The sequence below is a fragment of the Pelophylax lessonae genome, assembly GCF_965119305.1.
Source record: "Pelophylax lessonae genome assembly, chromosome: 5".
Classification (NCBI taxonomy): domain Eukaryota; kingdom Metazoa; phylum Chordata; class Amphibia; order Anura; family Ranidae; genus Pelophylax; species Pelophylax lessonae.
In genome coordinates this window covers 135124872-135151219 of record NC_138772.1, presented here as the reverse complement: position 1 = coordinate 135151219, position 26348 = coordinate 135124872, and the positions used below count along the sequence as shown (strand labels likewise).

Genomic DNA, 26348 nt, shown 5'->3' with positions numbered 1-26348 from the left:
CTCTCATCTTCAAATGCATGGCCATGCTGCCTGACTGGCTCCCTGTCATCCTAGGTTCACTCAGTGATGCCTACAGCTTACAGCCTCACACTGATTACAGCTGCTTGGTCTCAGGTGTTCCCCATTTATGCCGTTTCATGCAAACTTCAATGTAAGTCCAAATCCAAGTCGCATGAGGTCCAGTGTGACGTTTCCACAGTCAGTGATGATTTGGGGAGCCATGTCATCTGCTGGTGTTGGTCCACTGTGTTTTATCAAGTCCAAAGTCAGCGCTTTGGACCTTGTTTTTTTTTTTTTTTTTTATTGGTCTTATTTAATATTCAAATTTTCAGAGTTTTGAATTTTGGCTTTTCACTAGCCATAATCATCAAAATTAAAAGGAAGAAATCCTTGAAATATATCACTCTGTGTGTAACAAATTTATATAAAATACACAAGTTTCACTTTTTGAATTGAATTACTAAAATAAATGTACTTTTTGATGATATTCTAATTTTAGGAGATGCACCTTTAGAATAGCTATAAAAATAAGTCTAAATAAATATCACATGTTCATTTTACCATCAAATAAATAATAAAGCACATTCACAGTGCATATGGTCACTTTAGCAACAATGAGTTTGAGGTGTTGACTTGGCCTCCAAATTTTCCCGATCTCAATCCAATTAAGCATCTGTGGGATGTGCTAAAAAACAAGTCCAATCCAAGGAGGCCTTCCTACCAACTTAAAGGCTCTAACACAGACTGCTTGCTGCCAGATACCACAAAATACATTCAGAGGTCTAGTGTAGTCCATGCCTAAAGGGTGTATGGTGTGAGAATATAATGTTATGGCTGATCGGATTATGTAGTCATTTAGCCTAAAGTGACACTAAAAGATCCTTCTGCCTTGTACACACGGGCCAAATGTCAGGAGACATCGGCCAGTTCAATAAAAACTGTCTGACATTTGGCCCGTGTCAGCCAGTTCAACAGAAACCGGCGGTTTGTCACTGGATTGAACGGAAAACAAAAAAACTATTACTGTGAACCAGGCCATACGGGGCTGCCTAAGTGCAGTGCTTCGTTCCCAGTGTTTCAGTGTGGGGACATTGCAGTTGCTCCTCCTGGGTGCACTAAAATGAGGGGAAACAACTTCAAAAATAATCCATACATCCATACACATCTACTGCTTCATGACCCTGTAATCGATTTTTCATAAAATTATTTTTTTACTGCATTTTCTGCCTCCTTGTAACTTGACTTGCTGAACCTCTCCTTTTCCCTCTTAATTCTGTTTGTTTGGAATGAGCAGAGCAAGCTAGTCGTGGCCATGTGAACTGCTCTAAGCACATTACAATTCCCATAGTCCATTTCTGGAGTGAGCAAAAGAGGGTGGCTATATTCCCACATAGATTAGGATCATGGAGAACGAATGTAGCCACCCCTTGCCATAAGTCAAATCACTGCAGCAAAAAAAAAAAAGAAAAAAATAAGGAATTTGGAGATCTGATAGAGTAGAGGCTGGAGAGCAATAGAAGAGACTTTTTGGAGTTAGGAATACAAACTTTAATACATTTTTTTTTTTTAAGCGTTTAGTGTGACTGCGTGTTTGAAACCTCTTATCATACTAGCATAACATTGCAATATCTGTAAAAACAACAGTGATTCTAGTTCACAAACTTATCCCATATAAAAAAAACACACAGGTCACAGAAACAAATCAAAAAAGCCAATTATACGCTGAAAAGTCAGGTATAATCTACTCTTAGCCAGGGTGAATTTGATTTAAATCAGGATTTAAAATCACTAGTAAAAAGGCTTGATTGTAATCAACGTGATTTAAATCATAATTTTTAAAGAGCAACTGTCATCTCTGTGATGCAGCGGCTCCTCCTCTGACCCGCTGTTGACTCACTGACAGTCCAATTCAGGTTAATCGGACGACTGGTGATGTGGCAGTGACACAAGTTGAGGGACATGGCGGCAGCAGGTAAACGGTGCTGCCATGAACAATCTGAAATGACAGGTGCTCTTTAACCAGTTCCTTTCCGGGCCATAGTCAAATGATGCCAGCAGGAACACTGTTGATTCAGGCCGGCATCATATGACGTCTGCCATTTTCGCCGCTACTGCGCGTCCCTGGGTGCGCGCAGCGATCGGGGATGAGGCTCCTCACTCGGACAGAGCCCATCCCTGATCAAGGTAAAGAGCCAATGAAATTGGCTTTTTACCATGTGAACGGCTGTGTCCAATCACAGCCAATCACATGAGAGGCTCCAGTGTGAGCCGCTCGTTCTCGCCGCAATGCGTGCCCCTGGGGGTGCGCAGCGCGGCAATTGGGGACGAGGCTCGTCCCTCAGACAGAGCCCATCCCCGGTCAAGGTAAAGAGCCAATGAAATTGGCTCTTTACCACGTGACCGGCTGTGTCCAATCACAGCTGGTCACAAATGTCAACAAAGATGGGGTAACTCACTGTTACTAGGTTCTCCTCCTCACACACCGATCTAGTGTAAGGAGGAGATCTGGAAACGGAGTTACCACTTTACTGTGCATACTACTGTGCCCTGATTGCCCCACCAAATAAAGCGGACCTGTCACCTGCCCATCAGAGTACCCGAGTACCTGTCTCCAGCCCATCAGAGTACCCGAGTACCTTCCACCTGCTCATCAGAGTACCTGCCGCCTGCCTATCAAAGTACCCGAGTACTTGCCGCCTGCTCATCAGTACCAGAGTACCTGTCACCTGCCTATCAGAGTTTTGTGTGCGATTTATATCCCTAGAACGCATGATGGTGCTCCTTGGATGTTGGGCCCCTCTATGTGGCTAGGCTGTGAAAAAGTCTTACACATGTGGTATTGCCATACTCTGAAGGAGTAGCAGAATGTATTTTGGGGTGTCATTTTTGCTGTGTACATGGTATGTGTTAGGAATATTCTATAAATTGACTATTTTTTTTTTTTTTACAAGAGGTTTTCATTTTTTTTGCACATTTTCCAAAAACTTGTGGAAAAAAATGACATGTTCAAAAGACTCATAACGCCCCATAGAATATACGTTGGAGTGTTTGCTTTCCAAAATGGGGTCATTTTGTGGGTGTTTCCACTGTCTTGGTGCTCCAGGGCCTTCAAAAGTGTGATAGTTAGTCAGAAAATGATGTGTGTAATTTATGCTCCTAGAATGCCTGAAGGTGCTACTTGGATGTGGAGTCTCTTTATGTGGTCAGGCTGTGTAAAAGTCTCACACAAGTGGTATTGCCACACTCAGGAAGAGTGGCAGAATGTATTTTGGGGGGTCATTTTTGCTATGTACATGCTATGTGTTAGAAATAGCTTATAAATTGACAACTTTGTGGGAAAAAAAAAAGAAAAAAAAAATGTTTTCTCTTAATATTCCCAAGAATTGTGGGAAAAAACTACAACTTCAAAAAACTCACCATGACTCTTACTAAATACCTTGGACTGTCTACTTTCCAAAAAGGGGTCATTTGGGGGGGAGTTTGTACTGTCCTGACATTTCAGGGCCTCAAGGAGATAGGCCGTCAGTACATCCGGCGTGATCAATTTTCAGTAATTGGTACCATAGCTTCTAGACTCAATAATCTTCACACAGACTAAATAATATACACTAATTTGGGTTATTTGTACCAGAGATATGTAGCAGCATAAATTTTAGCCCAAATGTATGAAGAAAAATTATTTTTTTGCAAAATTTTATAATAGAAACTAAAAAAAGATTTTTTTTTTCTCAAACTTTTTGCTCTTTTTTTGCTTCCATCACGAAAAGAAAAACCCAGTTGTGATCAAACCACCAAAATAAAGCTCTATATTTGTGTGAAAAAAAAATATTAAAAAGTTGTTTGACAATTGCTCAGTCATGCTACACTGTAACCAAAGTGTGAGAGTGCTGAAAGCTGAAAATTGGTCTGGGCAGGAAGGTGGTGTAACTGCCGTGTATAGAAGTGGTTAAATGTAGTTGGTGTGAAATTGTGTGAATACATCAATGCAGTGCATGTTATCTGAGGTTGCATTCACTGAATGAATTTACAAAAAATGTAAATATTGCAAAATATACAACCTCATGCTACATAACTAAGCTCCATTTCATGCTGAATAAACAAAATTATTAATTTATCTTAAATAGAAAACTATCTTTAGATAGATTTATTTTTTTTTTACTCCAAAAGCATTTTATTAAAATAAATTTGAAAAAAACACCCTGCTCTTAGCTATAAGCCACTAACAGGCTTAGTTAGCAAGGAAAAGAACAATGTGCTGAATGTGAAAACCTAGACAAATTATTTAGAAATCTTCTTTATAATCTGATTGGTTGCTATGGATTTCTGCATTATTCGTCCTGCTTTAATCAATGCGTCTTAAGGGAAAAAAATGAACGCTGATCCTCAATCTTCTTCACAGCTTGGCCAGATCATGTTCCACTGAAGGATTTGTGACATTTATCACAAGACGTACCTCTGATCCTAGGTTGCTGTTGGCACTTGAATCTGTATTTCTATTGGCTCCAATTGTGCCATCTTGGCCGTTTTGCTGAGCTACGTCCTCGTCCAGTCCTCTCTTGCCATTCTCACCCTGAAGGTAGTTGTAACCATAGGAATCAGCAGCGTATCCCAGCTTTTCTTCTTGTTTCTGAAATACAGAGTACGTCTGGTTAGATTGTCTGTATAGACAAGTAATTACCGTACGTGTGTGGAAAACTGTACAGTGAAGGACACAATCCCAGTGTTTTATTTTTTTTTTTATTCTAGAAGGCCAAAATTTTCTTTTGATTTTATTTCAGGTTATAGAATATGACAGCCTGAAAGACCTCCTGGCCACCTACCTATTAAGACATTTGCCTGGTAAATTCTATGGAAATAGGCTTTCAAGCATACCAGACATGGTGCCCATAGAGTTGCAGATACGACTGAATGGATTATATACATACTGTACACCATAGTCTAAAGCAGCACTTTTTCTTCAGTAATGGCACCCCTTTAAAAGTATGACAAATCCCAAGGCACCCCAGTCCAAAAAAATGCAAATAAAACATAAATTTTACTTATCAATTGGAAACCGGAGCCTGGGATGATGCACACGGCCACTTCGATTAAATTAACTTTACATGAGAAGCCCGCTGTCCACATCAAAGGCCCCATCATAGAGTCAGAGGCCCCCCCATCACATCAGAGTACCCACCCCTATGACAGAGATCCCCCATGACATTAGAGTCTTCAGCCACCATATATTTCCCATCACATTCCATCTCTGATGCAAGGCAAACTGGATCTTGTGCTCGCAACTCCCCCCAGGGGAACCCAAATGGTACTCGGGTTGAGAAACACTGGTCTAAAAAAGTACATCATGTATGTTTTAGATCAGTCCCTGGGATTGGCTTTGCATTCCTGGTCACATCTGTGTTGTCAGCAGGCATGCAATCTAATTAAGTACATTCACAGAGCTTTTTGCCTTCCCACTAGAAAACACTAAAGCCAGCCATCACACTTGCCTTCTCAGAAAAGACTAAAGCCAACCATAGATGGATTGAATCCCAGTCAGTTCAGCAGAGATTCAATTATTCATTAAAGGGCAGGCTGATTGTACCCAAAGTCGATCCAGCGATCGACTTGGGTACAAACCAACATGTCAGATTCTGTTTGGCCTCATTCTTACCTCTCACCCCCTGATGTTGTTGTTCCCATTTCTGCATTTTTCTGTTAAACTAAATAAAGATTCATTAAAAAAAAAAAAAATCATGTCAGATTCTTAGCATGCGATTATTGCAATCGGCTATAGCCATTAGCAGTAATCACTGTGTTCAGCAGAGACTATGGTTGCAGGAAAGAAAATTACATCATCTATGGCCTGCTTTAAAACACAAAGATATCACCGTCACCCTGGAGACCACTATAGTCAATAAAGCACACCTGTCATTGGGGAATTATGCAGGCCACCAATGCCAACCTCCCCTTTGCTAGTTCTCTGGCTATTAAGTGTGCAAAGTAGCTGATCATTGGAGACCCCTGGTTTAAACTACAGTCTGTGGGCCAAATCCAGCCCTTGCAAACATTTTTATCTGGCCCACAGCTAGGGTCAGTGGCATACCCTCAATGTTCACAGACTGAATATTCAGGTCTGCAAATGCTGCCTATGGTCTCCACTTCTACCCCATAACCCTTCCACAATCTCCAGTGCAGGTTCCCCCCTAATGTGGTGTCATCTTCCCTACTGGAGACTTTGATGTAAGAAGAGATTCACTTAAAACTGATTTTTATTACTTTCTGCTATAAAACTTTTTTTTTTTTTTTTTTTTTTAATATTGGAAAATATTTTTTTCCTCATTACAGGCAAATTTGTATTCTACATATTTTTGGTAAAAAAAATCCCAATAAAGTGTATATTGATTGGTTTGTGCAAAAGTTATCACATCTATAAACTAGGGGGAAGATTTGTTATTTTTATTTATTTCTTTACTAGTAATGGCGGCGATCAACGATTTTTAGCGGGACTGCGACATTGTGGCGCACAGTTCGGACATCTGACACTTTTGGGGGACCAGTGACATTACTACAGTAATCAGTGCTAAAAATATGCACTGTTACTATACTGACACTAACAGGGAAGGGGTTAATACCAGGGGCACACTAAGAGTTGAATGGGTGCCTAGGGGGTGCTTTCTAACAGTGTGGGGGATGGGCTCACTGGCTGAAACACAGACCTGTGTTCCTAAATAGGAGGATTACAGGATTTGTGTGTTTATCACTGACAGAACAGCGTCCTTCCGTGTTTACATCGGCAGACCGCCGTTCTGTCTCCATGGGGAGTGATCCCGGGTGCCCAGTGGACATCGCAGCCGCCAAACCCACTGACTGGCTCCCCCTCTAGCAAATCAGAGCGCGTGTGCGCCCACACTGCTACATGAAGTGACTAACATGTACGTCATTTCACGCAACAGAGCTGATCTGCCGCAGTAAAACTACAGCGGCTGGTCGGCAAGTGGTTAAACTATGTCCACTTGATGGCTGCTATGTGGTGGTGACCTTTTCCCTCAGTGATAACTCATACATCTACACTATTGTTGGTGATCATAGGGTCATACATATACACTATGTTGGTGATCATAGGGTCATACATATACACTATGTTGGTGATCATAGGGTCATACATATACACTATGTTGGTGATCATAGGGTCATACATCTACACTATTGTTGGTGATCATAGGGTCATACATATACACTATGTTGGTGATCATAGGGTCATACATATACACTATGTTGGTGATCATAGGGTCATACATATACACTATGTTGGTGATCATAGGGTCATACATATACACTATGTTGGTGATCATAGGGTCATACATATACACTATGTTGGTGATCATAGGGTCATACATATACAGTACACTATGTTGGTGATCATAGGGTCATACATATACACTATGTTGGTGATCATAGGGTCATACATATACACTATGTTGGTGATCATAGGGTCATGCTCTCTCCGAATATTTTTGCACATTGCATTCCTTGTGCTCTGTGGCTATAATTTGAGCTACAAAGTCTAAAAACATTGAAAAGTGGATGCTGAGAAAGCCCTTAAATTTGGGCAAAACACGTCGATCCATATACTTCCCACTATCAACTGATGTACAGACGTTTGTAGGATAGGCCGATGGTTATGAAACATCACTTTTTACGGAGCTTTTTTGAAACTTTGTATAAATACAAATTCTGTTATTTTATATCAGGTACTTCTATAGTGCTGTCAATTTACGCAGTGCTTTACATATACATTACACATTCACATCAGTCTTTGCCCTCAAGGAGCTTACAATCTAAGGTCCCTAACTCGCATACATACATACATAGTAGGGCCAATTTTTTACAGGATCCAATTAACCTACCAGCATGTCTTTGGAGTGTGGGAGGAAACCGGGAACAGTGATCAATGGTCCTACATAGTAGAACCGTATGAACACCATTCCTACACAGGGGAGAATGACAGGCGGCTGTGTTTACATTAGCCGCCTGCCTTTCTCCCTCTCCACCGACGATCGCGAGTGACCGGCGGACAATCGGGTCCGCCTCCGGTGGCGAGCGCTAGCTCCTGAGACCCTCACAGGCTAGTGATGTAGTACTACATCGCTTTGCCTGTGAGGGGCTGACCGCCGCAGTAAATAGTCGCACGGTGGTCGGCAAGCGGTTATAGAGGGATATGCTTTGTTCATAATTCACACCTGAGGTTTACAGCCACATTAATTCACAATAAAAGATGAAAATGTAAAAACTGTTGGAATAAAATAAAACATGGCACATTTGTATTATGCATTGTGCTTTTCGCAAGTTAAATGTCATTCAGTTATTGCTTAGATGTGCTTCATTGGATGCTGGATGTGGCAGATGTAGTATTTGTGTAGGAGGCCTTAAACACAAGTCACCATTGTAAAGCTGGCCATAGACAAGTCATTTTGTACGTTCACCCAGTGGAATGGGGAAAAAAAAAAAACCACACACAAGATTCCTCCATGCACACAAATGAGTCTTCCAGCATGTTATTATTATTATACAGGATTTATATAGTGCCAACAGTGTGCGCAGCGCTTTACAATTTACTTATGACAGAAGGTAATCAAATGGTGGACTTCTGTCAAGCACAGATAGTCACACACTGATCAAAATTCTGCCATCCCTGCATAACCAGCCGAACTTCGATCAGTCTATGACCAGCTTAAAGCAGAACTTCACCCAAAAGGGCAAGTTCCACTTGTTTGCTTCCTCCCCCCCCCCCCCCACACACACACACTTTTTGTGGGGGGGGGGGGGGAGCGGGTACCTGGTTTTGATAAGTACCCGCTCTCACTTCATCAGATGCACTCCAGCGATCTGAGCCGGAAGTTCACCTCCTTCCCCTGCGGTCTTCGGGGACACATCACACGTCCCAGAAGACTACAGGACCATTCACAAAGCGCAGTGAGTCTCGCACATACGCAGCAGGAAATTGGCTTTGAATCTGCAAGGTTTTATTGCCCATACTTACCATGCCTGCACCTAAAGCGGATTAAAGAATCGGCTCAGGTGAGGACATCACTGGATCTCTAGACAAGTAAATGAGCATTTCTTTTTTTTTGGGGGGGGGCCTGGAACTCTTTAGCTATTGCTGTAATGGCTCAGCCTGGATATTTTTCATATTTTTCCCCAGGTTAATTAATGACTAAAATAGTGAACGAACTATTGAACTAAATAATGAACTAAATAATAAGAAAATAAATAGAAAACAAAAAGCACAGACTGGCTCGCTACTAAAATGGTGCAATGCTAGCGGTTGGATCCTCCAGGTTTTGCCTCTGTATCGCAGGTAATTGTATCTCTCTAAAAAGGCTAAAAATTGACTTGACAAAAGTCCTTCAGCAGATGTTAAATTGCATTGTAAGCCTATTGTTCAGAAAGGCATTCTCTAGCATCTGCTGTGTCAGGGAGACAGCTGTCCTTCTACCATTACCCAGAATGCCATGCTCCTGTCTCATCACAGCTGAAGAACTCCAGTTAAAAGACATTACACAAAGTGGTGTTCTAGTGACAAAGGAGGAAAGGAGAGGATCCAAACAATGAAATAGGGTCCAGTTACATTAATGCCAAAAGGAGATTACAAGGAGCCGGGCCACATGGGGGGCTAATGATGCCTGTGGGAGATCTGCTGTCCAAAGTGTGACTTTGGAGATAATAGGATGTATAATTAAAATGCAGGTCTATAGCACAAGACATGCAAAGATGCCTTCAGCACTATGACCAGCTGTCCTAATGAAAATGGTAGGTTAGCTGTTGGAAGCTTAAAGGTTATGCCAGGGCAAAATAAGGCCTCTTGCACACGATACGCCTGCTTGAGCATCTCCTTTTTCAGCTGTAATTTTTGTCTTATTGAAAAGCGCGTATTTTCGCGCATATGCGTTCCCGCAAATTTGCACCTCTGAATATGCAATTTTTCTTCAGATCAGATCGTGTGCATTCATTTTATCGCATTTGCACACAAATACACGCATTAGGCGTAAATTACTGTCCAAAAATGCAGATTTTTCACTTTTGTTCTTACTGAAGAATACTAGGGATGCATCGATCTGATATTAGGATCAGATATCGGCGCCAATACTGCCACAATAGCTGGATCAGGGGAATCGGTAAAATTAACCGATCCACGGGCCGATACGATTTTGCTGAGTCCCGGCTCAGCCGTCCCTTACTTGCATGGAGCAGCCGATCCACGGGCCGATCCAGTTTTGCTGAGTCCCGGCTCAGCCGTCCCTTACTTGGTGCAGTAGTAGGGGATGGGAGCCGCTACTTCCTGTATAGGTCCGGCTCACAGGCGGAGTGATATCAGATGCACTCCGCCTGCGACAGGAGGAGCCATATACAGGAAGCAGCGGCTTTGCTCTGTACTGCAGCCGCATTCATATTGTGTATGTGCGTAGTTCCGGATCGGTATCGGCAGATGCACAATGCCAGATATCGGGACAAGAAAAGTCAGATCGGTGCACCCCTAAAGAATACGCTGCGCTCATTTACTCGCCTGTGTGCATAGGCGCATTAGAATGAATGGGCTCTATTTTAGCTCATAAAAAAAAGCTGTACTGAGCATTTTTAAGCTGCAGTGTGCAAGGGGCCTTAAGAAGAAGAAAAAAAAAAAAAAAAAAGACATGTTATCCCTTTAAAAACCCTGCAAGAATACTACTCGTTGATCTGCCAGAAATGCACTCAGCTCTTATGGTGGCCATATATACGCTTTCATTTTATTATCAGGTCAATGTGCGTTTCAATCAAAACAATCAAGTTGGCAAACAAACAAAATAGCCATCCCTTCTGATCGTTTTAGGCTCAATTTAGATTGTATTCAAATCAAACTGAGACAACTGGCCAATTATTGATCATGTTGGCAGCACTGAGATACTTTGTTAACGAATACCATCATATTTTGGTCAAATGAAGAGATTATATGATGGAAACAGATGTGAACGATAATTTATGATTGTAAGATAGGACTGTATGTTAACCATCAATGGAAACCTACTTCCCAGTGTGTGGCCTATTTATGGAGGAGGTTATCAACTATAGATGGATTACTCCCACTGGAATAGATCGATCAGAAAAAAAAAAAAAAAGTTTATCAAAACATGTATGCCCACCATTAATTCCCTAGTTGGCCAACAACACACCACTTTTAAATAGACTGAGTGGTGTCAGCCCTGCCTAATGTCTTTTGATAAACTACTCAGCCAATCTCACTGTCTTCTTATCCACAGCATAGGGACTAATTGACATAACAGAAAGGTTTTTAACTGTATATTTAACAGACCAAAAAGGGGCAAATAGTAAAGCAAACAATAAACTTCTCTTATTCCCTTTTGGGTTAAATATAGCAAAAGGAGTTGAAGTGTCCTGTGCTGTTTACCTCAGCTGACTTATCAGGTAGCATTGTTCAAATCGCTCTCTGTGGACTACATAATACTCTCCTGATGTGGCATGGGAGGTGTATTATAGTCCCAATACACTTTCTGTCCCTAATGGGGTTGATTTACTAAAACTGTAAATCTGGTGCAGCTCTGCATGGCAGCCAATCAGCCTCTAACTTCAGCGTGTTCAATTAAGCTTTGACAATAAAACCTGGAAGCCGATTGGTTTCTATGCAGAGCTTCACCAGATTTTGCATTCTCCTGGTTTAGTAAATCAACCCCACTGTGACAAAGCTGTTCCTCAATAGATTCAATACAGCGAGTGAGCATTGTCACCCCAGGACAAGAGGTAAGTTACTGGCATGATCACCATGTGAAAAGAAGGGAAATGATTCTGAAGAAAAAAAAACGAATGCATCAGTTACATCTGAGGGCTGTTAAGAATAAAAATCAAATATATTGTAGCTTGAGTTTAGATATGCCTTGTGCTGCCTAAACATTAGTCCTCAAAAATCTTTAGTATGGATCATGTGGCCAAACCAGTTTCTTTAAGGCCCCTTTCACACGATCGGACCGATCAGGTCTAAAGCCCCGTACACACGCACCGATTGTTGGCCGACCGATCGGCCGTCTTTTGTCCAGTGTTGTTGTGTTGGTTGAAATGTGCTCTAGACTGCACACAAATTTTGTCGGCCAACAACAACCAACTGCAGAAGTGATGCCATGTGATGGTTAACTTTGTGTGTTTTTTCTTCTCTGAGCATGCCCAGTCTTGCTCATCTGACTTTTGTCGGCCAAAATCTGTACTGACTGACGGAAAATCGGCCGTTCTGGTGACGGCCAACAAAAATTTTATAGCATGCACACCAGATTTTGTTCGGCCGAAAAGTCGCCGTCGGAAGCATCATACTAACAAACCGACAGTCGGCCGATCGGACGTTGGCCGAAAATATACGGCCAACAAATCGGTGCGTGTGTACGGGGCTTGACTCTCCGTTTTTCAGGCGGACCCGATTGGGCCACTCATTCTCCTCAATGGGGAGGCAGATGTCAGCGGATGTGTGTCCGTGACACCCGTCTGGGATCCGATCCAACAAGATCTGCTGAAAACAGACGGATGGCGATACGTTCGCTTCGTTATCTGTCCAGTGGATCGGATGATCACCCAGGGGTGATATAATACCACTAAAAGAAAAAAATAAGTCTCAAAAAATAAATAAAAAGATAAGAAAATTTATAAGGGTACAGTGTTGCATGACCGTGCAATGGTCAAAGTGCGACAGAGCGGAAAGCTGAAAATGGGTCTAGACAGGAAGGGGGTGAAAGTGCCCAGTATTGAACTGGTTAATAAAGAGCCATGCATATTCTGTGTTTATACAGGTCATGCTAGGGGGAAAAAAAAAAAACTAAAACCAGTTGTAATTTTTGGAAAATATAAATATATGATATACAAAAAGTTAATCATGGTGGTACTTTTTCTTCAGATATCCAAAGTAGCAATCAACGCCCAACACACACATGAATACACAAACACACAAACACAAACTCTCTATAGTGAATACTAATTCTACATTGACAAAGTGTGATTGACAGAAACAGCCCCAGCCCAACCTCAGTATATAAAAGATTACCATGCTGACTTAACTAAATATTACAAAATTAGCCCCGAGGCAGATCCAGACGCAGAACACCTTGTTCCCAGCTGTATTACTTTATAGAGGTCATAGAGATAGCCAAAAAAACGATTTTAAATTTAAAAGGGTGGTACAGGAACTACCAGTATCTTGAAAATTAGAAAAATATGCAGAGATTAAACCAATAATTAATGCCTGTGTGTGCAGCAGGATACGGGCTGAATAAAATCATAGCCACGCCAGGTTAACCACTTGCGAACCAGCAGCTGCAGGCATCCCCGTACAGTTTTGAATTGCTTTTACAAGCAGGGGCTTCATCAGGCAGCCCCATCCCACTGGGACACCCGATCGTCCAGCAGGCACTTCCCACTGGCTGATCATAGAGATGAACAAAAGACCAGATCAGCTTTGTTTGACTCCAATATAGTAACCCAGAACCGATGACCTTCCATCACCTCCGGTTTACCCAAATGTAAAAGGCACCATTTTTATATATTTCATCACATTAATCTTGGTGTGATCAAATGCTTTTAAAGGGCAGAGGAGGGATCTAGGGTCTTATGGCACTTTTCCACTGCAAGTACCGGCTCGGATCCACTCGGCCCTGCTTGGCTCTATTTGGTTTTCCACTGCATGGTACGGGGTTGGAACAGTTTGGTACAGTTTCCTTCTCCACTAAAGTAAAGTGGGTGGGATAAAAACGATTCTGTGACCAATCAGTGGCTAGTAGTGACAAACAGTCAAGGCTGCATGCAAAGGATTGTGGGATATGGTACCGGTACGGCCCTCTTGGAACCACAACCGAGGTGGTACTGTTTAAGCGAACGGTACCCTTCGGTTCCATGTAGTGGAAAAGCGCCCCGTACCGTAACAAACCATTCCAACACCGTACCATGCAGTGGAAAAGCGCAAAAGCGAGCCGAACCGTTCGGTTCCATGCAGTGGAAAAGCGCCATTGTAGACCCCAGATCTCCCCATAAAGAGTCCCGGTCACATGCCTATTGTGTTCACAAGGTGGTTTACATTCCTTGTCACAGCAATAAAAGAAAAAAATAAATTAAAGCAACAGTGTGAAAATAAAATAAAAAAACGTAAAGTGCCTTCTATCCCTCACGTGGTCGCGTGCAAAGGTGAACGCACGCATCGGTCCCGCACGCATGCAAACAGAGATCGTTCCACACATGAGGTATTACCGCGAATATCAGATCCGGAGCAGGATTTTTGACACCAAACCTCCTGTGTAAATTTAAACTGGTATCCTGTAAAGGCTTTTAAAACGTTGCCTATGGATAGTAAAATGTACATTGTGTGCAATTTTAAAGCGGACATGTTTGGCATCTATTTACTCGACGTAACAACTTTTATTTTTTACAAAAAACTTTGGTTAGGTTTGTTTTTTTTTGCATTAAAATTCAATAAAAAAAAAAATGCTTTTGAAAAACTGCTGCCGCGACGCTACTTCCCGGGGCGACCTCCGAGATCACGGTGCGAGCAGCGCGCCGCGACCGCGGAGCGGCCGCCACGGACTTCATAACATTGAAGTCTATGGCGGTCACCTCCTGGTCGCCACAAAGAAGCTCTGGACCCTTTTTCTAAGTCGGAGCGACTTGTGTCGCTCCTATTAGAACGGGTCCACAGCTTCCCTATGGGAGGCGACCTACGGCGACCTGTGAGGCGACCAGGTCGCCTCAGTGTGAACGGGGGCTTAGAGCCCATTCACACTTCCGCGACTTGTCAGGCGACTTGTCAGCCTGACAAGTCGCAGTCCATTGAGTAGTACAGGACCCGTTCTAATAGGAGTGACACAAGTCGCTCCGACTTAGAAAAAGGGTCCTGTACTACTTTGGGGCGACCTCGGAGCGACTTGCATAGACTTCCATTATGTGAAGTCCCTGCAAGTCGCGCCAAAGTCGCGGTGCACGCGACTTCACAGGTCCTCCCCCGAAGTCGTGTCGCCTCAGTGTGAACCCGGCTCTAAATACTGTGTGTCATAAAAAAAATTCAACACCCATCAATTTATTCTCTAGGGCTTGCGCTTTAAAAAAAAATACATAATGTTTGGAAGTTCTAAGAAATTTTCTAGCAAAGAATACTGATGGTACAGGTAAACAAAAAGTGCCAGGAAAGGCCTGAGGGGTCAAGTGGTTACGCTCTTCTAAATTATATAGGATGGCCTGGAAGTGAACTAGTATTAAATCCAAAGGAAATGCTCATAAAACTGTCGTGTTATGTTGTTGTATATAACTGTAATATTCAGAATGGCAGTTAGGGGAAGCAGTTTGGCATTGTATGAAAAAAAAAAGTGTGAAATGAACAAGTAAGGCTTCATGTACACTTGTAGACAGGTGCAGACAACTTTCTCCTCTGCAAGTACTGCTCTTCCGCAGCGGCACTGCAGTTTGAGAGGAAGTCAGGAGAAACATGGTTCCTCTATGGTTTCCTGGGTCAATGGGGAAGCTATCCCACTGGATGCTGCCACCCCATATGACTCTAGCAGCCATCTTGGGCCAGGCAGAGCCTTTTTAAGACCCTGGCTCCTGAGTTTGGTGCGCATTCTGCAAGTTGGTAGAGTAGTAACAGGTACCCCACTGGATAGGGACAGAACTAGTGGCAGGAAAAGGTGGTTCTTTATGAGGAAAAGTGCAGGGCTCGTAACTTCTCTGGACATCTGTCTGCCTGGGCACAAGATGGTCAGGCCACATTCTACCCCTCTCTACAGGCACTGTCAGTTCAGCTAAATCCTTTTCTCTACGCACTAATGAATTTGTGAGCGTTCCTGGCTGAGCTGTCTTCTCACCAGTTATTTGTGAACGGTCTTTGCAATATTTCAAATACAAGTTTTTTCATTGCACTGGGACTGTGTGTTATTCCTGCCACACCATGCTGCACCCCTCCTACTCATTGGGCATTTGGTCCTGATGCATGAGATCCGGTTTTTGTTGCAGGAGGAAGCATGGGTGCATTGTCCAGCCCTGCTTCTGGCAGCCTGTAAATCTGAGAAACTCTGAGAGACTAAAAGCTTCTGCGACTAGATGGTACACTGAGTGGTACTATCACTAAGGCCAGCCATAGACAGACCGAATTTCTCTCCTGCAAACGAGTTACAGGAAATAAATTTGCTCGATTCCCCCATCAACACAGACAGTGCTGACAGGGGAATCTTTCCCACCGAGCCATTGTGTTCTCTCAGCAGGGCAGTGGAAGGAGTCCTCGCCAGGAGAACACAATGAATATTGCTAGTGGGTATAACAGCCGTTAACAATAATCGCATGTGAAATTGGGCAGGTTGGTTATACCCAAGCTGATGGATCGATTGATCGACCAATCAACTTTGGTACATTTAGCCTACCCAATACAGGGTTCGAATCTCAGCCAAAGATCCAAAACAGTCTATGGCCAGCTTTAGGGCAGTCAGCACCCAGGAACAAATGTCTAGATTTCAGACTGCTTTCTGGAAAGGATTATATGAAACAACTCAAGTGGTTCTAATGCCTAAGGGTTTTTCACCTAAATACATTCTATGCAATTAGCTGAAAAATCTTCTGTGCTGCAGCTCCCCCCCTTTTTCTTACCTGATCCTGATCCGATCCAGCGATGTGCATGAGCGAAGTGGCTCCAGCTGCTGTCTCTCTCCTAATTGGACAGACTGATAGCAGCAGGAGCCATTGGCTCCCACTGCTGTCAATCAAATCCTGTGACACGATGGGAAGGGCCGAGTCCTGCTGTCTGTGTCAATGGACGCAGCAGCAGGAATGGGGAGAGAGCACGCACGGGTTCCCTCAGGGAAGGCAGCTTTCTGTGGGGGCACGCGATTAAGAGGAGGGACCTGGAGCGCCTTCGGGGGATCCAAGAAGAAGAAGAGGATCGGGGCTGCTCTGTGCAGAGCAGGTAAGTATAAGCATGCTTAATATTTATAAAATTATTTACAACCACTTTAAGCTGGCCATGCATAGATTCAATCAATACCCCCATCTACCGCTAGAGCTGGTTATACCAGATTTGATTTCAGCTAATGCTTGCTTGATTACGGCTGGAGCCCACAGCTGCTAAATACAATAGCTGGTAGCGAGCGATTACTTTATCTATGCTGTTTAGCATAGACTGAGAAATCTAAAATATTTCTCTCGTCCAACCCATAAGCAGAATTAGAGAATTCTTTGTGTGGAAGGCTAGCTTAAAGTGGGGTACACACTAGTAGAAAATCTGCCGAAAATTCCCGTCCGAGGTAAAAATCGAACAATTTTCGGCTAGTGTGTACACAACCAGCAGCGATGCCGACATTTTTAACGAAAAAAAAAGGGAGGGACAAACACCTAAATTTTTATCGTCTGTCCCCAGACGACCAATTTCCGTCTAACCACTTAAGCCCCGGAAGATTTTACCCCCTTCCAGACCAGGGGGTTTTCTGCGATTTTTTTACTGCGTGACTTTAACGGACAATTGCGCGGTCGTGCGACGATATACCTAAATTTGACGTCCTTTTTTTCCTTCACAAACTGGGCTTTCTTTTGGTGGTATTTTATCACCTGTGCGATTTTTTGATCATGCGCTATAAACAAAAAAAATAATATTTTTCACATTTTTTTTTTATATGAAATTCCCCCCCAAAAAAAGTAAAAATCAAAATTTAACATTTTCGGCCAATTTGTTTTATGCTACATATATTTGGTAAAAAAAAAAAAAGAAAAAAAAAAACGCAAAAAGCGTATTTTGATTGGTTTGCGCAAAAGTTATCGCGTTTACTAACAAAGGGAAGTATTTTTTGTCATTTTTGGTGTTTTTTTTTAACGAGTAATGGCGGCGATCTGCGATTTTTTTTGCGGGACTGCGACATTGCGGCGGACAGATCGGACCCCTGACTGACATTTTTGACACTTTTGGGGTTACCAGTGACATTACTGCAGTAATCAGTGCTATACATATGCACTGTTACTGTAAAATGACACTGGCAGGGAAGGGGTTAACTGTACTGGAGAGGGAGGGGTTAAGTGTGTCCTAGGGACATGTTTCTAACTGTGATTGGACATAGCTACTAGTGTAAAAACAGAGATCAACGGTCCTACATAGTAGAACCGTCTGATCTCCATTTTTACACAGGGGAGAATGACAGGCGGCTTGTTTACATTAGCCGCCTGCCTTTCTCCCTTCCCGGCGAACGATCGCGAGTGACCGGCAGACATCGGGTCCGCCGGTCACACGCACTGACTTGTTAGGGAACGAGCCGGGGCAGGCTGCTATTGGTTCACAAGCGAGTGACAGGCTAGTGACGTACCGGTACGTCACTTTGCCTGGCCGGGGCTGACTGCCGCAGTATATGTACTTGCGGCGGTCGGCAAGTGGTTAATGTGTATGCAGTACGTCCGAAAAAAATCGGATACGAAAGGCCGCACATGATCTGAAGTTGCTGACGTCCCAGAAGTCTAGGAACAAATGTCCCAAAATTCGGACGAGAAAGTTCGTGAACATTTATGTCAACTAAAAGCGGTTATGAACGCTGAGCAAGAGAGAGAAAAATCGCAGGATATTTCGTCCGATTTCCGTCAAGTGTGTACGGGCATTAACTCTTCGTCCCTTTATTCACTCTGGCTGCACTGGTGTTTGATGATGTGCAGTAGGGCGGTTAACCGGTAGAGCAGAATGATGGCCTGTTTAAAGAGGTTGTAAACTCGTTTGATTTTTTTTTTTTTTTTTTACACCCTGCAAAAGAAAGACATAATGAGCTAGTATGCATCGCATATTAGCTCATTATGCAATACTTACCTCAGAACGAGCCCCCGCCGTGCCGCTCACTCACCTCTATGACGGGCGACATGTCTAGTCGCCCGTCTTCCGGGATCGCGGCATCCGGCCATCTGATTGGCCGGAGCCGCGGTGACGTCACTCCCGCGCACGCGCGCGGGAGCCGACAGTCACGGCACGGGGCTCTGAAGGAACGGCACGATCGGCCGTTCCTTCAGAGCGCATGCGCCAGTGACGTCACTGGCGACATGTAAGGTAAATATCTCCTAAACGGTGCATGTTTAGGAGATATTTACAGTACCTATAGGTAAGCCTTATCATAGGCTTGCCTATAGGTACAAGTTGTAGAGGAGGGTTTACTTCCTCTTTAATAAACGCTGGACAGTTAATAATGTATAAGAAAATGTATGTAATTACCAGTTTGGGGAAAAAAAAAAAATCTAACAATTCTCATCCGGAGTGACCTGTTTTAGCTATAACCATTTATTAATGCCCCTGAACCAGATCTACATGATAAATATTGGTTTGGCTGGAGACTATACAGCCATAATGAGATCATTCACTGGTAATTAGGCTGACAAGTAGGTCACCCAGAGACCTAACTGGAAAATGTATGGTACAGAGCTGTTTGTAGGCCCATACAATAAGCACAGCAGATGCAGTCTTCAGGGAGTATCAGGTTTTCTGGTGCTATGATGTAATCTGCTTTCCAAAAAACTAAGGCTAGTGCTATTAGGAAGAGATAAGAATAGTCTTAAGCCACAAAAATAAGGTCAATTTGTATTTATACTGTAGGTTTCCATTGCTTCAACCCATATACTTCTGTACTGATGTACATGCTATACTGGACGAGGTCTTGCCATGTTCTTAGTCCAGGCCTTTATGTGTATAAACAAAGATCTGTCTTTCCAATCATATATAGAACAGGCCAATAAAAGAACAATATATAAAAGGCAATATGGCATCTGTCATTAAACATCTACAGAGCTGATTTATTCAGGGCTCCATTTTACCATGATCCATGAATGAATACAAATCCCCCAACACTGAAGTGAAGAAGGTCCCATATCTGCAACCATGCTGAAAATGATGTACTGATGCCTCCTGCACAGCAGACAAAGTGGATGAATCCTTGTAATATGGGTGACCTTCATTATTTATAGCCAGCGTGGATAAAGCTGGCAGAACATGAGGATCCCATACATCACTGAAAAGAAAAGTCCTAAGAGAAGACGTGTACTTTCTAAAAACGGAAGTGTTTGCCCCAGTTTTATGGAGAGTGTCAGCTTCATGAACATAAAACAATAACGTCTGTCAGATGAGTTACTCATATTCCTCTGTTATTCCTTTCCTCCAGCAGCAGATTTACCCTGCACCATCCATCACTGCTAGTTATTCCCTCTGCTTTCATATATATGTCAAAAGCCATACCTAACCGGGGCTCCTAACCTACGTCCCCGGTGCAGCACGTCGCCATAATGTCACGAAAAATACTGCCCAATATCAACCACTAAACCCCTCATGGAGCATGTTTATTACATTTTAACTGTAATAATTAAACAATTAACCGTCCTTACCCATTTTATTATGCATGTATCCATTCAGTTATATCCGACTCTCTACGATTTTATGGGCCAGCTTGCTGTCCCATATACTGGAAAGCCATTTTCATAGATTTTTAGCAGTTTAGATAAGGTAGGTCATCAGGTCTTCCCTAAATTATTAGCTTGGGACTATCATGAAGGATTTAAACACCACATGTGAATAGCCGATCGATCACACAAGGAGTACCTTCTGCTTACTTCTTTAGAATCATTCCTTTGTTGCCTCTGAATGCTACTGAATCATTCACTAGCAAGGGAGTAATATCTCACTGGCCCAGCTAGCAAGGGAGCAAATCCTAATGACCAATTCTTTGTGAAATAGCCCCAGGATTTTTTGCTGTGGCAGATGGACAGAACTGGGAACTCGCCCCCCATTGCCATAGTCCTTGGAAGGCACAAGGAGTGAATGCAGAGCACTCTCTGATTGGATGAGGTAGAGATCAAAATGTCACCGACCCACCTTGTCCAATCAGAGAACACTTTGCATTTATTGAGAAAATGCACAGCGTTCTCTGAATGGTGTCCGAGCCTAGTGGGTGACCTCTTGTGTTCTGTAAACACCAGGACAGCCACTTGGCATGGGACCTGGAAGCTGGTGGAAATAACTATTAGCTGTAGCTAATACAGCGATTTCCAGCTTCCGCAGGGATCAGCCAGGTATGGTATATGCAGAGTTACATAGTTCAAACTGGACCATTGAAGCTATGTAAAAATATCCAAACCTGGAATGCATCTTTAAAGTGATATTAAAAGGCAAAAAAAGAAAGAAAAAAAACACAGGTTATACTTACCTTCTCTGTGCAGTGGTTTTACACAGAGCAGCCCCGATCCACCTCTTCTTGGGTCTCCACCCCCAGTACTCCTGGCCTCACTCTTCTGCCAAGTGCCCCTAGAGCAAGCATTTTGCAATGGGGGACACCCAAGCAAGCTCGCTCCTGAGCCGCTGCTCTGCATGTGTATTCACACACAGAATCCCGTCTCGGCCAATGAGGAGGAAGAGTCCCTAGAGAGCCAAGGCTCTTATTTATACACATCACTGGATCGTGATGAGGCTCTGGTAGGTATTAGGGGGGGGGGGGGCAGGGGGCTGGTGGGCTGCTGCACAGAAAAGGTTTTTTTTATTACCTTCATGCATAGAAAGTAAAAAACCTTAAGCCTTTAGAACTACTTTATGCTCAATTAGGTCTAGGGGACTAAAAAAACAAGCAATTTACTAACCCGATTTCGCACAGGCTCCCTCAACACTGCTAGACCAGTGTTCTGCTGAGAACTTTGACTATGTTATTTCCGGTGGGTGTACACCAGGAATAATTGGAGATTTCAACCACTTAGTGTTTTCACAGAACACCGGCAGCCTTTACACCCCGGTAGATGCTATAACTAGTGGAGATTGTTAGTCCGCCAGCTAGTTGTCACCGCCTTGGAGGCAGCCATGTTTTAGGTTACTAATGGGAGGACCAACAATCTCCACTAATTATAGCATCTACTGGAGTGTAAAGGCTGCCAGTGTTCGGTGAAAACCCCAAGCGGTTGAAATCTCCAATTATTCCTGGTGTACACCCTCTGGAAATAACGTAGTTGGGAGTTCTCGGCAGAACATCAGTCCCTGCAGCCTCCTCTCCCCTACACTCAGCAGTTGCAAGTCCTCTGAGGTCATCAAGTACAATGCAGACCTCATAGCCTTTGCCCAGAGATTGTAAGCTCTCACAAACAGGGCCCTCCCAACCCTCTTGTACTTAATTGTATTGGAACTGTAGGTTATCCCTTTATAATATGAAGTACTGCGCAAACTGTTGGCACTATACGACTCCTGTGTAATAATAATAATAACAAGCCAAATATTTTATGTATAAAAGGAGTTGTGATGTCCTGATAAAATGTTATCCTTCAAGCCTACAGTCTCCTCTATTTCAGCTGGACAATACAGCGTATGTACCATTGTGCTCTGAACTTATTTGCATAATTTATTTTCTGTATTGTTTTACAGAAAGGTGGAATGGACACTGTATTCACATTTTCCTATAAAGAAACAAAACATGACTGTTGTTTCCTTCCAGGAAAGGGACTGCTGTGAATTACCAGAGGAGAATTTATTCAGAAATAACAGCTATCAGGGCAAAGTTGCAATAGCTTCTCAAAAGGATATACACAGCCAAGGTCCAGTACTTAGCAGCGGAGAATGTTATACCTGTAGCTAATAATTCTGCATGATTTGTACTGGGATTTGCCCTCCCTTGCATCCAACTTCTGTACAGTAACTCACAGCAAAGCACCACGCACAGGAGTTCCATACTGCAGCTTGTCAGTCCTTAGATGTGGTTTCCGCATTCATTTCTTGTTTTAAGCTTTTTCCCTTTATTTTCACCTGGTAAACAGGCCGGCTTCTCTCTCTACGGGGAAGTAACGGAGACACCCCTGGACAGCAGCGCTGTGTGTAGAGGGTTGTGTTAGATGGACTAGCAGATTTATTTATCGTTCAACAGATTCCACTATCCACAAACAAGGCGGATGAAGGAATCTTCCTCGCCATGACATTGGGGTTTATTTACTAAAACTGGAGAGTGCAAAATCTGGTGCAGCTGGACATGGCAGCCAGTCAGTTTCTAAATTCAGTTTGTTCAATTAAGCTTTTAAAAAAAAAAAAACCTGAAAGCCGATTTGTTTCTATGCAGAGCTGCACCAGATTCTGCACTCTCCAGTTTTAGTAAATGAAGTGTATTCAGTTAGTGACACCCTTTGGTGTCTGAATATATTGATCCGCAGGTGCCTCCGAGTAAGATTATAAAAAGTTTGGGGTGCAATAAAAACTTACATTAAGTAGATTCAGATGCATAGGTGATCCGGTGTCTGGGGTCTGCATGGCATTACCTCTTGGGTCAGAAAGATGCCTCTCGTCTCGTGGTCCTGTCCAGCAGGAAGTGATCATGGCTTGGAGGGATGAGTCCGAGGGTTGGACTGCAAGGTGAGCCCCAGCGTCTGCCTTGTGTGAGTCACCGGCGTGCTTGTGACACGTTTTCGAGCATGCGCATGCTCCTTTCCCAAAAGCTTGAGCAGGGAGCACGTGCTCACCTCTCCTTGCAGTCCAGCTCTCGGACTCATCCCTGCATGCCATTATCACTTCCTGCTGGACAGGAACACGTGACGAAAGGCATCTTTCTGACCCAAGAGGTGGCCCCATGCAGACCCCAGACACCGGATCATCTATGCATCTGAATCTACTTACTTTAATGTAGGTTTATTGCACTGTTACATTAAACCTTTCAGAATCTTACTCAGAGGCGCCTGTTTTCTCTGCTTTTATTACTTACATGTTTGGAGATCGCTTCCACTCCCCAACATGCTCAAGAGACTGTACCCCAGCTTTTACATGGGCAACAAGGGTAGTCTTCAAGACCCATGGACATGATTCAGTTTTAACATGCCCTTTGCTTGCGCCACTATATATCTTATCTAGGGTTTACAGAGAATGGTCCGAAAAAGAGAAAATATCCACTGAGCAGCCGTTGTGCGGATGAAAATGCCTTGTTGATATCAGAGGAGAATGGGCAGACTGGTTCAAGATGATAGAAAGAGAACAGTAACTCAAACAACCACTCATTAAAACCAACGTATGCAGAAAAACCATCTCTGAATGCACAACATATCGAACCTTGAAGAAGATGGTCTACAGTAGCAGAAGACCACACTGGGTGCCACGCCTGTCAGCTAACAGAAAACGAAAGCCCCGTACACACGTACTGATTGTCAGCCTTAAATATTCGGCCGACGACCGTTCTGCCGACTGTAGGCTTGTTAGTATGATGCTTCCGACAGCGCATTTTCGGCCGAACAGAATCTGTCGTGCAGAATTTTTGTTGGCCAACACCAGAACGGCCGATTGTTCGCCAGTCAGTACAGATTTCGGCCGACAGACAGCAGATTAGCAAGACTGGGCATGCTCAGAAAAGAAAAAAAGACAAGGAAAGTTAACCATCACATGACATCACTTCTGCAGTCGGCTGTTGTTGGCCGACAAAATTTGTGTGCAGTCTTTTGCAGTTTTCAGCAGACACGACAGCCCTGGACAAAAGGTCCGATTGTTCGGCCGACGATCAGTACGTGTGTACGGGCTTAAGGCTACAATTTGCACATGCTCACCAAAATTGGACAATAGAAGATTGGAAAAACATTGCCTGGTCTGAGAAGCCTCGATTTCGGCTGCGACATTCAGATGGTAAGGTCAGAATTTGGCTTAAACAACATGAAAGCACTGATCCATGCTGCCTTCTGCCTTGTATCAGCGGTTCAGGCTGGTAGTAGTGGTGTAATGGTGTGGGGGATATTTTCTTGGCACACTTTGGGCCACCTAATACCAATTGAGCATTGTTTAAATGCCACAGCCTACCTGAGTATTGTTGCTGACCATGTTCATCCCTTTATAACTACAGTCTACCCATCTTCTGATGGCTCCTTCCAGCAGGATAACGCACCATGTCACAAAGCTCAAATCACCTCAAACTGGTTTCTTGAACATGGCAATGAAGTCACTGTACTCCAATGGCCTCCACAGTCACAAGATCTCAATCCAATAGAGCACCTATGGGATGTGGTGGAATGGGCCAGTGAGTGTATATACTGTCTGTATAGCTCTGAGCAATGAAACAAGAAGTCTAAAGCCTGGTACACATGATGAGATTATCAGGCTAATGATCGTCAGTTTTTTGCACGCTAATCTCATATCAAAATTGAAGAGTTTACTAAATTTATGAAAATTCCTCTGTACGAACAATCAGATTATCGTACGATTGCTTTGAAAGCGGTATTTTTCGTACATTTTTCTGATTATGTGTACGGGGCTTTAAGGGTTTATCCACTTCTCTATAAAGGATATCCAGCTCACGGTTCAAAGTACACCTGAACGCAAAAGTAAATATTATGAAGAAATGTTAATTGCGCCTTAATAGTACCATAAAAAACAACCTTTTCCCAGGGTATTCCTCCTGAAATATAGCAGAACACAATAGCAGCACACTTCCTGGCATGTGAGTGTCTGTAGGCTCATAGCTGTGTATCTGATGTAAGAGTTACTGCCAGTCTCATGAGAATTAGAACGGGATTCTGGGAGGTCTTTACTGTGCTGCTTGCTGGAGAGGAAGGTGTTCTGTAGGCATTTTCCTGTAGAAAACAAAATGGGGAAACTCCAGGGCATAAGTCCTATCTGTCTCTGTAGGATGGGGGGGGGCAGACATATGCTGGTGGGAAGATTTGGGGATGGAAAGGAAGAATAAAACTTGCAAATCTAGAAATAATAAAATTAGGATTGCACCAATTTAATTTTTTTACCATCGAGTGAGTACCAATACTTTCGGTGAGATACTTGCCGACACCGAGTACCGTTACCTTTTGCAGTGGGCTCAAATCACACCGCAAATATATTGGTTTTAGGTATTGGAGCATTTTCAAGACTAGAGTACTTCGTATTTGCACCAATGATACGGTATTGATGCAACCCTAATTAAAATGACTTTTGAAATCACAGTACCATGATAAAGCATGTACATTACATTAGGAATAAGTTTATGTTTTCTTTAAAGAGGTTGTAAACCTCCAAAAAAATAAAAACCTGAAAGACAAAAAAGGCATAAAGAGCTAGTATGCATCACAACTAGCTCATTATGAAATACTTACCTTAGAATGAAGCCCCCACAGCGGTGCCATCTCACCACTGACATGGCTGACATGTTCACTCATCTTCCTTCCGGGTTCACATCCTCCGGCTATCTGATTGGCCGGAACCGCAATGATATCATTCCCGCGCTTGTGTGCCAGAGCCGAAAGAACGGCTTGGGTGGCCCTTCCTTCAGAGCGCATGCGCCAGTGATGTCACCAGCTGCATGCAAAGTAAAGATCTCCTAAACGGTGCATGTTTATGTAGCAAGGTTTCCAGGCCTGTGGCCTGATGTGGGTCT

At 43.2% G+C, this 26348-nt stretch overlaps 1 protein-coding gene across 2 annotated transcripts in view; it reads right to left on the bottom strand.

The window, feature by feature from the left end:
* The window catches only part of NFE2L3 (NFE2 like bZIP transcription factor 3), a 69585-nt gene that overhangs the window by 22943 nt on the left and 20294 nt on the right, over positions 1-26348 (bottom strand). Inside the window, exon 2 of one of the 2 annotated variants that reach the window (XM_082258403.1) lies at positions 4450-4627. In XM_082258403.1, coding sequence (XP_082114529.1) covers positions 4450-4627 — 178 coding nt within the window. The remainder of the gene's footprint in view (positions 1-4449; positions 4628-26348) is intronic. The other variant, XM_082258402.1, reaches the window with a different exon arrangement.